At 39.9% G+C, this 12,702-nt stretch overlaps 2 protein-coding genes across 2 annotated transcripts; one reads left to right on the forward strand and one right to left on the reverse strand.

Moving 5' to 3' along the window:
* Window positions 1-227: 227 nt before the first annotated feature.
* LOC137831200 (FHA domain-containing protein DDL) lies at window positions 228-6,502 on the reverse strand. The gene is made up of 10 exons (XM_068638777.1): window positions 5,741-6,502; window positions 4,472-4,500; window positions 3,714-3,780; window positions 2,854-2,911; window positions 2,686-2,778; window positions 1,883-1,997; window positions 1,729-1,776; window positions 1,590-1,635; window positions 1,395-1,465; window positions 228-544 (listed from the first exon to the last, which is right to left on the reverse strand). The coding sequence occupies exons 1-10, from the start codon at window positions 6,251-6,253 to the stop codon at window positions 505-507; spliced, it is 1,080 nt and encodes a 359-aa protein (XP_068494878.1). The 5' UTR covers window positions 6,254-6,502; the 3' UTR covers window positions 228-504.
* Window positions 6,503-11,729: 5,227 nt separating this feature from the next.
* On the forward strand, window positions 11,730-12,452 carry LOC137833426 (uncharacterized). The gene has a single exon (XM_068641778.1). It carries the CDS (start codon window positions 11,730-11,732, stop codon window positions 12,450-12,452), a length of 723 nt encoding a protein of 240 aa, XP_068497879.1.
* The last annotated feature ends 250 nt before the right edge of the window (window positions 12,453-12,702 follow it).

Below are 12,702 nucleotides of genomic sequence, written 5' to 3' on the forward strand. Positions count from 1 at the left end.
GATGACAAATTTGTACTAAGTTCTAAAACTGCAGTTAACCGCAGTTTCTTGATGAATTAAGCTTTCATTATTATATAATATGTTAACACTTGACGAGGTATATAATAAATTTGTTACAATGATAAACATAGAAATTAAACTCAATTTGTTCAGACACTCGAATAAAATATAGATTCCCTTGTGACCTTAAGAAGGGATGAGAGGAAGAGAAATGTTTGAACCCTATCAGAAACTAACAAGCAAATGTTTCAATAAAGCAGAGTAAGTTCACAGGGAAAATTTACCAGCTTATAAAGGTCAGGTTTTGCTCAAGTAGGGGACTGAAGATTGAATTTATCCAATGTATCTTGCAATAATAACAAGAAACTTGTACACAAACTGAACTAGAAATTTCTGAAAGCAGAGATACACAAAAGTAGTACTCTGATTACAAGAACTTTTGATGGAACGCTTTAATCAGTTCTGATGAGCAGACTGGAGCCAAGCTAGAAAGTCCGAAGTTCATTACCCCATGGAATTCTCATGTAATAATACATATTCTCGACTGCAGTAGGGACATTGTGTTAATAATAATCATCATATAGAACATGTACAAAATTCATTGCAAAGAAATTAAAGACGTGAAGAGGCATGAGAAGTATATAGACATACTTTGACTGGTGGTCAGAGACTTGCATTTGTACCAACGAAAAAGAAAACACAATAAAATTCATTGCATTCAGATGCCTCCGACAAACTAGTCCTCAACCAGTAAAATTTTAGGTCACATAATATCCTAAAAAAAATTCCACCTTCATGAAAAGTTAAACAAAGTGTTTGACTTCTGCGTCAGAACATAAATGCCTGACCTTGGCACCACTAACAACAATTTAACCGTGCCTCGTAGCTCAACTGGAGGGCACAATACACAAGACTTAACTCCTTATATTCAAATAGTGTTACTAACAAAATGTGCCCTTCCCTTTCCAGTCAAAGAACTTAACTTCCCTCTAATCCATATATGAAATCTTTTTCTTGTACAGATTCTTTCTTCAGTTAAAAACCTTATTACCAAAATAATTAGGTTCAAAGAAATGAATGATAAATATTACATATTAATAAGCTACAAAATATAATATGTCATCGGAAGGTGGCGCAGTTACTAAGTGTGTGTTGGATTCCCGTTTTAGGGACTTCAAAGGTCAGTTTGCACATTCCAATTTACAAAATGGAGAAGCAATAGCTTTAATAGATTGGAAAAACATCCGTAACCTTTAATTGCAGTCACCCAAAACACTAAATATATTCACAGATGAAAGCAGAGATACAACTTTTGCCTACAATTCTCCACTTGGACAAAAGAAACATGTATGTTGAACATCATGAAAAACAATGAATATCTACATCTCACTTACCTACTATTACCAAATTTAATGGTGTCCTTTTCCCTAAGTTCGTAATATCGTTGAGGCTCAATGGGACTATCCTGAAAAAGCAGAAAGTACCACACATACTCATTATATATCTAACTTCAGCCCATTCATTACTACCAAAACAAATAAACATAAAGAAACTAATCAAACTATCAAAAGCATTCAACCAACACTCACATTTATTAAAGTTTTGTTTGTGCTTCCCAGGTCCATAATGTAAGGCCTAGTGCAGAAAAGTACATATTAGGTTAGCATATGGAGAAACTTTTAGCGGTACATGAGTGCATATAACTTATAAGTACGAATCTGGCATTACCTTATTTGTTTTAATAATGTACCATCAGCTTGCTCTTTTTCAACTTGCCTAATAAGATAAGGAATTTTAAGAAGTTCATAAAATCCAATCACCATAATTAAAATACTGATATCCAAAGGAACCCTTGCGGGGGTAGCTTAAATTGATGAAATACCGGAATTGAATAACAGCATGTTGTTTGCTGCAAGATGGATGATCTGTAGGGATATCAGCAACCCTTCTTTCCCTTCCAAAAAGATAACAACTTTGGCGATGTATATAAAGGGGCTCTGCCAATCAATCATATGGAATTTTTTTAAGCAAAAGTAGGTAGAAAGCAAAAATAAAGTGTTCTTTGGAAGCCCAGAAAATTACATTACAGAAGATTTTTAATTAAACAACTAAACTGCAAAAAGATTTTTTTTTTTTTAAATTAACTGATGAAAATTTATGAGAAAAGGAAGGAAATTGTAGAGACAAGGATAACATATAACCAAATGTGGAAGTAGAAAAGGAATTCAGACATAAAGCTCATCTAACTATGGGAGGCTCATCCAAATGCATAAGGTGTTGGAAACTTACCAAATAAATTGCAAGGAAAAAAATCGGCGGCATTCATGTGAATAGAGTAAAAACCAAATGATGAGGACTGAGCAATTAACTAGAGCTTACACTTATCAGTTAAGCACACTTCTTATGTACCCAACAGGTAGAAGTGTCCAGGGCTCAGTGGAATGATATAACACAAGAAACAAAAAGGAAAAGTGAACAATATAAACCAGAAAAATTCACAGACATGAAGCATGGAAAAGGACAAAACAAAACAGTTTGTTATTTTGCAACACCAGAAACTAGGGAAAAAAACCTACAGGTCTATCATGTGTGAGAAAAGCTTTCATAATATATTGACATGGGACATACAAGTTTGACAGTTTGTTATTATAACATATTTTATATGCAGAAGCCATAAACACTAACCATTTAGCACTTCACCACCCTTGAAAACATAAAGCCTCCATTTAATATCTGGTTTTCGAGCCTCTGGTGGTTCATTGAATAACAAAGTAATGCCTGAAAAAGAAACACTGCTCAGCATATAATTAATAGTGAATGATAAAAAAACATGCTAAAAAATAGTAGTGTCACCTCTGACTCGATTTGTTTCAGCTGCGAGATTCCCAGATAGCTCAAATGAAGGTTTTTGCTGCAAAAGTATAAATGACATGATTTCAGAAAAAAAATGAGTAAATCACTAAGAAATATCCTTATTTATACAAAATAGAAATATCAGCTTTTAATTTTTAAACCATATTATTTCACTATTTTTCCTTGGATTGCAACTCAACTTGAGTTAATAGATACAAATTAAGCACTCTGGACACACAACTAACTTCGAATTCAATTGACATAAATATAAATGCTGTCATAGTGTTTTCAATATTAACAATGCTTAAATATTTATTCTCTCCTTCCCTCGGACCCCGCCACCCCGCCCCTTCATTCTTAAATCAAATGTCTTTCAATTTTTCATTTTTGAATGGTAAAGTCTATCTAACATATAACTTAGTAATATCTTGAGCTTGGGGATGCCTCATTATAGCCTCCACAAAGAAAAGGTCACCTGATTGAATACTATTGAAACTAGTAAAGAAGCAGTTAGCAAGTACTTCATACAACATCTTTATTTATGTTCTTTGAGAAGAAGAATCTCTATGCCATAGAGCAGCAATAACCTAGGTTAGATATGACTCTTTCACAAACATCTACTGAACAACACAAGTGGCCAATTAAACATTGTCTTCGCATGTACAGTATCCAACCCAACCAATTAGCAATAGAAGCCTCCAAAAGATTAAAGCAAGATGCAAAAGCATGAAGCTTAGCAATAAAGTATAAGGAGTAAACAAGCTAATTTACCTGAAAGGGGTCTCAACTCCTACCCAACCAGTATAAAAAGAACATGGAGAACTACATAATATTCTGACACAAGATTAGCCCATTATTACCTTCTGTTTTTCTTCCAAAGCATCTGCAGCAGCCTTCATTTTCCTAATAGAATCATTCTCCACATCCCTGCCAAAGCAGCAATCAGACTGTCATCAACAAAAAGCAATACCAACTAATTCTAAATTATTCAAAAAGTAGAACCCAAAGTTCCACACTTTTAAGGATAGAGGAGAAGAAAATACAACAAATGAGCTAATAATCCAGTTTCATTACCACTATTTTGACAATTCAACTTTATTAAAAGGAGGATGCTGAGATCCTTATATTCCATAACTGAGGTTTGACCGTTAATTTCCTCTTAAAAAGTAGACATAATCTCTTTTAATCTATGGACATAAAATTGTTTGGAACATACTACATTCAATTTATAGAAAGTAATATGTAGAACTGTATGATATTCAAATTTTTAATATTCAACCTACAGTTCAGCACAAAAAATCTATAATATGTTCAAGCTCAAGGCTGCCTAAAAACATTATTTTACAAAAATAAAATTTATCAGTTTGATGATCACATATCTAACCACAATTGAGATCACACCACGGCCTGGTAAGATTACATAAATGAGATCACACCACTATTCATCCAACCAAGATGAGCAAAGATGGGGGAAGAGAGTCAAAGAATGTTAAAGATTGAACAGTTTAAGACAAAAAAAAAATGCAGCATTCCTATTAATAGATATGGCTTAAATCAAACAAAAACCAACAATCAAACACTATGGTAAATAAATTTCAGAGTTCAAACAGAAACTTACATTTCTTCAGCTCCGCTTGAGTTTATCATCTTCAAAAGTTAAACAGCAATCCAGATAAGCATTAATTCTAGAAAATAGTTAAACCTTAAAATAGAAAGAAGTTCAAAACAGGAATAAAGAGAACACAAAGATGGGAGAAAACAAGGGAAAATGAAACATAAATGCCAAAAATAAAGAATAATTTTATAAATGAATCAGCACTTTGAAACCAAGAGATTACCATTACCAGTCCACAAATTACTACTCATGCATCATGTTTATATTCATCCTCACACTCACTTATGACTTGTCAAATGAAACTGCTAATTAGAACTAAAACTAAAAGCCTCCCATAGGAAAGGCAACGTTTTACTCTATAAAAACCTCCATAAGTTCCAAGCTGACCTCACCTTTTCCCTTGTTTAATCTTCCATACCACAATGTCTAAAAGAACTTACGAGACAATACTAGTAAGCAACATGAAATAAACAGGTACTCAAAAAGAAAATCCAATACTGGATGAGGCAATTTTCTCTAATTAAAGAAATATATATTTCAAATACAAAGTACCATTATAATTTCTGTTAACGCTTCCTTTTTCTTGATGTAAATTGTAAATAGAAGAATTACACTTCAACTAAAAATTAACTTATAATAGGTGGTCAGCACACAAGACAACAGAATCAGAGCTCTCACAACTTCTACAGTTACGGTCACTACCTTAATCACATAACTTGAGTACAAACCCTGATTACAATAACAATCGCATGTTTGTCCATTTTTTTCACATATTTTCATAGTACTAGTATTCAACTTAAATCCACCCTCAGAAAATCATCAGATAGATCCTCAAAACCCCACCTTAGTAAAATTCCAACCTCACCTAACTCAATTTTCACCCTCATTCTTAAAATCTCCCAATCACAAACATTTATTTTGCCAAACTCTCTGATCCCCTCATACATCTAAAGAAGCTTCAAATTTTCTCAAATTACATCCAAAACTCTACATTCCACAAATTCAATGGACATCCAGAAACACCTAAATTCCCACCCACCCCTATCTAGCAAAAGTCACAACAAACGTTCAACAGGATTCCAACCATAAGACCATCTCCCAAACCACATCCTCCAACCTTTCATTCCAACATCAGCATTAAAAAATACTTCAGATTTTACAATTCAGCAAAACAACACACATACCAAACATAAGCAAAAACAACTTAAATTACAAAAAAAAGAGTAGAACTCGAAGAATTGGTATGAACTAGGGTTGGATATCACCGGACACCTCATCACGAGGCTTTGCATTCCCGGAGGAGGTGTGATGACGCGGCGGAGACTGAGACCTATGCCGGCCCCTTCCATTGCGCTCGCGCTCCGGCGACCTCTCGTGCTTCGACCGCGACGATTTGTTACTCCTTCCGCCAGAGTCTTCGTTCTCCGTCCTCTTCTCCGATTTGCTACTCTTTCCACCACCACCGCCGCTTCCGTCGTTCTCCGTTCTCCTCTTCTCCCTGCGCTCAACTGCGTCCCTCTCCGAACCTCTTCCTCTGCTATTGCCACGGCTCCTCTCACCTTCACGAGTCTCGCGCTCCGTCTGAGCTCTCTTCAACCGCTTCGTTCGCGGAGACAGAGAGCGCGAGCGAGCCGGAGAATCCGGCGAACCGGAATCGGTCCGAACCGGCTTAGCCACGCCGCGGCCGGAACGCTCATGCTTTTCTCTCGGCGGCGGAGAGATGCTGCGGTGGCTCCGGTGACGGCGGGAGGAGGGAGAGTGGTTGCCAGAAGAGTGACGGCCCATGGTTACTACTGTGGTCCTGAGTGACACAAAATCCAAAGTTCTACAACAGCGCTAAGAATTGTAGCATTGTCGTTAGTTATTGCTTACAGGTTCTGTGATCGTGATTCAGATTCTCTATTGTGTGGTGAGTTCAGAATTCGGTGGTTTAGGGTTTATCATTTTCATTTCAGTGAGAGAACAATTTCTTCTTTTCTCTGTAAATTTTCTTCTGTCAATTCTCACTACAATGCCATTTTGTTGCTGAAAACTAACATAGAATTAATATTTATTATATAAATAAAATTTATAATAGATAAATACATGTAAATATATAAAATATAAATTATAATTTAATTCATTATATATTGTTAGTGAAATTTATCATTTATATATATAGTTATATTTAATATTGAAAATTGATTAAACAATGTTATTATTCAAATATTTATTATAAAAGTATATTTCAATTTAATAAATACAAATACAAATATAAAATCACATAAATACCCAATTATGCCCATATTTCTTATTTGTTGGTTATTTCTCCCTAATTTGGGTTCCCATAGTTGTTGGTAATAACAAAGGTTGTAAAGATAGGAGGTGAAAAACTTAAGGGCTTAAATTTTAAGATGAGAAATCCTACTCCAATCACTTTTCTGAGGTGAGATTTTATATGTATGAATATCTAGCTTTCATGAAATAATATTAATTTGATTAAATGGATGTAACTAAATTCTAATTGTTCCATTTTTTTACATTGTGCTTTTATATAGATTATAATATTATAATATAAATTTATAATAATTTTTAAAATTGTGGATATACATGATATATTCGTATTCTTTTTAAAGTAGGGATGAGGATATAAAGAATGAGTGATAAATAGAAAAAGGTTGACCAGCGAAATGGATCCAGATTTTTTAAAAGGAAAGAGAAGAGAAAAAAAAAACTGATGTTGGAAAGAAAGAAAGGGTAAGGCAGTTTCTTCCTGCATCCCTACATTTTTCTTTGTGCACCTTTATAATTTTGTAAATCCCGAATCTGACATTCACCTTTTATTTGAAATTGGGATTTGGGAGTGTGCTATAGATTCATCAATCCGAAAGTCAACCATGTTACTTTTTGATAAGGGGGTGTTCCGAAAATAAAGTTTGCATAAATTATTGATTTTCAGATTGCTGAATCCAGAAGTCTAATTTTTATTACGGATTGGTGGATCCAGAATGATTTTTTTCAATTATGGATTTTTGAATCCGGAATGCATATTTTGAATTATAGATTGGCAAATCAGGAATGGTTTTTTTAATTATGGATGTTTTGTATTTTTTTTATTTTGGATTAACACTGTCATTCATGTACTACCGGAAGCACCAATCCGAGAGGTTACCGGATCCGCCAAATAAAAAATTTACCAGAAGTGTCAATCCAAAAATTTACCGAATTTTGTAATCCATAATGAAAAAAATAAATATACAATTTTTATATAGGGACGACTTTGTCTTTGCACAACATTGTAGGGGTGCAGGAAGAAAATGTCAAATTCTACCTCTACTATGCCAATTTTAACCCAGATCGAATGTGATGACGAAAATATGACGAATAGTGTACCGATCAGTCCTCGGTCATCGACTCTAGAGAAGACCTCAGACATCGGACATCAGTGTTAGATAGTAAAGATGAGCCACGTAAGTTGGGTCCCACAAGCAATATGAGTTAACATGAGATTAACTCTCAGATACTAAGAAAAAGCCTAAGTCACAAGGGATCCATGCACGCAGGGTGTGTAGCGCATTTGGGCGCGGCACAAGTAAACAACCCTTAGAGGCTAAGGCCCGTTATGGTTAGGGTTTCCAAGGGAAGACTGCATGCATGACACGTGAATACTTAGGACACCCATAGAATAGATGGTCCCGCAGCGTTGGTGCATGAGTTGGTACCTTGGCGACCATTCTGTTAGTCGTTGCACTCTAGTAAAGGAAAGTCCTATGTGCTAGATTACACTAAGATTGTGTAATAGCGGTGCATGGACATTCTCAAAGGAACCCTAGACATGGGTAACATAACAAAAGTAAACCCTAGTTACAACCTATATAAAGGGTGTTAAGAACCCTAACAAGGTACACCGTTTCTAAGATTGAAACTACTTTATACACTTACTCTTTCTTTGCCCAGTATTGACTTGAGCGTTGGAGTGCAAACGGCCGCCAAGGCGCCCTTTGTCTTTGCAGGTGAGAGGTTCTTCAACCGAGGGAAGTTTGATTCTCAGGCGGAGACAGGCGGGCCAAAGACTGCCGTTCAAGTCAACCGACAAGCGAGTCAACAGGCGGGAACATTGGCGCCCACCGTGGGGCCCGATAAAACAAGGTCCCACTCACAATCGTGCTAAGAGCTTACCAGCAATATGAGGAGTACGAGGCAAGGATATGTTACACCCTCGGGAGGGGACAACGTCACCAAGCAACAAATCATGGAGACCATGCGCGCCCTCCAAGAGGTGGTAGCAGCATCTAGGGTTGACCAAGAGCATTTTCAAGTTGACCTAGCCGTGTCACAGGCAAACAACGAAGAGCTACGCAGAACCAATGAGGAACTGCGCAGGAGTTTGCAACAGGCAGGGGAGCACGCAGTGGATGAGCGTGCCCCACCCATACCACCTAGGGCACGCCCCATGTCGTTCTCTCAGGCGATCATGGATGTTGTGTTACCAGCCACATCCATGGGCCGGAAAGTCACCTTCACAGATCTAGAGGAACCAGAAGCTCACCTCACAACATTCCACACCCAGATGATGCTTACAGGAGGATCTGATGATGTGTACTACAAGCTGTTTATGAGAACATTGGCAAGCGCAGCGTTGGAATGGTTCGTCAGTCTCCCTGACGCACACATTACTACCTTCGATCAATTCACAACGTTGTTAAGAGAGCAGTACCTTATCAACAGGGATCCCCCTCCGATCTTTTACGATGTCTTTGACATAAAAAAGTACCAGGGAGAGTTCTTAAACAGGTTTGGGGTCCAAGTGGTGAGGCTAAACACCAAGGATGAAGCCATGACGGTGCATGCCTTCACCAAAGGAATGCTACGAGGGCCCTTCAGTGACTCGCTGCTTAGATATTGCCCGAAGACGTTCTGCCACGAGAGGAGATCAGGGGCACGAGTTGCCCATTCATGGTGAGATCAACACCATCTCTGGAGGGTTCTCAGGAGGAGGATGCACCGCCTCCCAGCAGAAGAAGTATACACGAGAGGTGATGACAGTAGAGGTACAGGAGGCAGATCAAACTCTCGATGTCGACCTCATCTTTACCAAGCCCGACCGCTAGAACATCTTTCCACATGACAATGATCTGGTGGTGATTTTGGTAGTGACAACAGGAAGAAGGGTGCATCGCGTCCTCGTAGATCAGGGAAGTTCGACCGATGTGATGTTTTGGTCGACCTTCAACAAGTTGTAGTTGTCTCTAGACCAATTGAGACCTTATACTGGTTGCTTGTATGGTTTTACTAGAGACCAGGTGGAGGTGCGTGGAAAAATAGAACTGAGGACGACCTTCACAGATGGCACAACTTCACGCACTGCAAACATGAGGTACCTCGTTGTTAATGCTCCATTAGCCTACAATATACTTTTGTGTAGACCTGCTTTGAACAGGATTGGAGCAGTGGCCTCTATGAGGCACATGAAGATGAAGCTGCCTTCCCTCGAGGGTACGATGATCGCTATCAAGTCTGATCAGAAGGAGGCTAAGAAGTGCTACGAGAATAGCCTCAAGATGAAGAGAGGAGTGTTCGCTGTTACCACTCAACCTCTGAGGGAAGAAGGGGTCACCCGCGCAGAGATCACCCGGAAGAGACGACCTGAACCTGCCGAAGACGTGTTAGAGAGGGAGATCGGCGGGAAGAAGTTCAAGCTTGGCAAATCACTAGGCCAAAAGACACAGGACCAGATTGCCGAAGTCATAGCTCGACACCTGGATGCTTTTGCATGGTCTGATTTAGACATGCCTGACATAGATCCTGACTTCCTGTGTCATTGTCTCACCATGGACCCCAGGTCTGACCTGTTCGCCAGAGAAGACGCAAGTTCAATGACGAGAGGCGTCAAGTCGTCAGAGAAGAGACACGGAAGCTGCTCAGCGCTGGTCACGTCAGAGAGATTCAATACCCTGAGTGGCTGGCGAACGTGGTGTTGGTGAAGAAGGCTAGCGGGAAGTGGAGAATGTGCGTCGACTTCACAGACCTCAACAAGACTTGTCCGAAGGATTCCTACCCATTGCGCGGTATCGATGCTTTGGTAGACAACACATCTGGTTGCAGACTACTTAGATTCCTGGACGCATTTTCTAGTTACATCAGATCAGGATGCACCCCAGGGACGAGTGCAAGACAACGTTCATGACAGACTGTCTTGTTATTGTTATAAGGTGATGCTTTTTGGGCTTAAGAATGCAGGCGTGACCTACCAGAGACTGAAGGACAGGGTACTAGCGCCTATGATAGGGAAAAATGTCCAAGCGTATGTATATGACATGGTGGTCACCTTCCAGCAGAGGAACAACATGTAGCAGATTTAGAGGAGCTATTCACCACAATAGTTAAGTACAAGTTGAAGCTGAACCCTGAGAAGTGTGTATTCGGGGTAGAAGCAAACAAGTTCTTAGGGTTCCTACTCACCGAACGTGGGATAGAGGCGAATCCTGAGAAGTGCGTTGCGATCATAGCAATGAGGAGCCCGATCTCAGTAAAGGAGGTGCAAAAATTGACAAGGCGCATGGCCGCTCTGTCCAGGTTCGTGTCAGAAGGGGGAGATAAGGGCATCCCTATTTCCAGTGTTTGAAGAGGAATAACAGGTTCGTATGGACCAGGGAGTGCGAAAAGGTGTTCCTTAAGCTAAAGGAATACCTGGCCAGTCCACTGGTGTTATGTAAGCCACAACTGGGTACTCCACTTCGTTTGTACTTCGTAGTTACAGAGCGGACGATCAGTTCGGTCCTGGTGCAAGAGTAGAACCAGGTGCATAAGTCAATCTACTTTGTTAGCAAAGTATTGCAGGGGCCTAAAGTGAGATACTAAGCCATAGAGAAAGCAAGACTGGCAATAGTGTTCTCAACACGAAGACTTCGCCACTACTTCCAGAGCTTTACAGTGATAGTGATGACAAACCTTCCCATTCACAAGGTCTTATAGAAGTCGGATGTTGCAGGAAGGATGGTGCGTTGGGCAGTAGAGCTATCAGAGTTTGACATGCAGCATGAGCCCAAAGGCCCTTTTAAAGGCCAGGTTTATGCTGACTTCGTGGTAGAGCTCTCATCGGTGGCCACGCACCAAGAAGGAGCAGGTTTCAGATGGGCACTCTCTGTAGACGGTTCCTCCAACCAACAGGGTAGGGTCAAATGGGCTACTGATTGAGCAGACCCTGCGGTTCGCTTTCAAGGCTAGTAACAACTAGGCAGAGTATGAGACCCTGATCGTTGGAATGTTGTTGGCTAAGGAGATGGGTACGAAGGGTTTGCTGGCAAAGAGTGACTCCTTGTTGGTCACAGGTCAGGTCATAGGAGAATACCAGGCCAAATATCCACATATGGCTGCATACCTAGAGTACGTTCAGATTTTGAGGGAGACGTTTGAGGTGTTCGAGCAAGTACACGTCCCCAAAGAACAGAATGCCCGAGCTGACTTGCTAGCAAAGCTCGCCAATTCGGAAAAGGGGGGCAGACAGAGGATCGTCATTCAAGAGACCCTGAGGACACCTCGAACTGCCACTGATAGTACAACAGGAGACCACCAAATCAACACTTTGGAAGAGGGGAAGAGGAGTCATCGGTCGTTGACTCAGGAGACGTTAAAAACGCCCAGAATAAGCTCGTACCTAGTTGTTGGGGAGAAGTCGTTGCAGGTTTGCCTAGTTGAAGTAGGAGAAACCTGGATGACACCCTACCAACGCTACTTGGCTGATGGGGTACTCCCGCTAGAGCCTACGGAGGCTAGAAAAATCAAGAAAAATTTGAGCAAGTACACCTTGATCGATGGAAAATTGTTCAGACATTGGTTCACTTACCCTATCCTGGTATGTGTAAGCGGTGAGCAATGTACGCGCATTATGATAGAACTTCATGAAGGGATATGCGGGAGCCACATCGGTGGTCGAGCTCTCTCATCAAAGGCCATTCGTGCAAGATATTATTGTCCAACCATGAGGGAAGATTGCACAGGGTAAGCACAACGGTGGAAGCAGTGCCAACAACATGCTGACTGGCACAAGACCCCTCCAGAAGAACTCAGATCGATATATAACCCATGGCAATTTCATACTTGGGGGATCGACATTCTGGGGCTTTTCCCTTTAGCGGTGCGGCAGATGAAGTACCTAGTGGTAGCCATAGAATACTTCACAAAGTGGATAGAGGCTGAGTTAGTGGCACAGATCACAACCCACAAGATCCAACATTTTGTGTGGAAGAACATAG

The sequence above is a fragment of the Phaseolus vulgaris genome, chromosome 6, assembly GCF_000499845.2.
Source record: "Phaseolus vulgaris cultivar G19833 chromosome 6, P. vulgaris v2.0, whole genome shotgun sequence".
NCBI lineage: Eukaryota > Viridiplantae > Streptophyta > Magnoliopsida > Fabales > Fabaceae > Phaseolus > Phaseolus vulgaris.

What these genes read in the sequence shown, in the direction of transcription:
- LOC137831200 (XM_068638777.1), bottom strand. Translation starts at nt 6,253, where the DNA reads ATGGGCCGTCACTCTTCTGGCAACCACTCTCCCTCCTCCCGCCGTCAC. An exon ending in CTTTGGAAGAAAAACAGAAG is followed by an intron (nt 2,912 to 3,713) that starts GTAATAATGGGC and finishes ATACTTTTGCAG; the next exon opens with CAAAAACCTTCATTTGAGCT. An exon ending in ATTAAATTTGGTAATAGTAG is followed by an intron (nt 545 to 1,394) that starts GTAAGTGAGATG and finishes TCCCTACTGCAG; the next exon opens with TCGAGAATATGTATTATTAC.
- LOC137833426 (XM_068641778.1), top strand. Translation starts at nt 11,730, where the DNA reads ATGGGTACGAAGGGTTTGCTGGCAAAGAGTGACTCCTTGTTGGTCACA.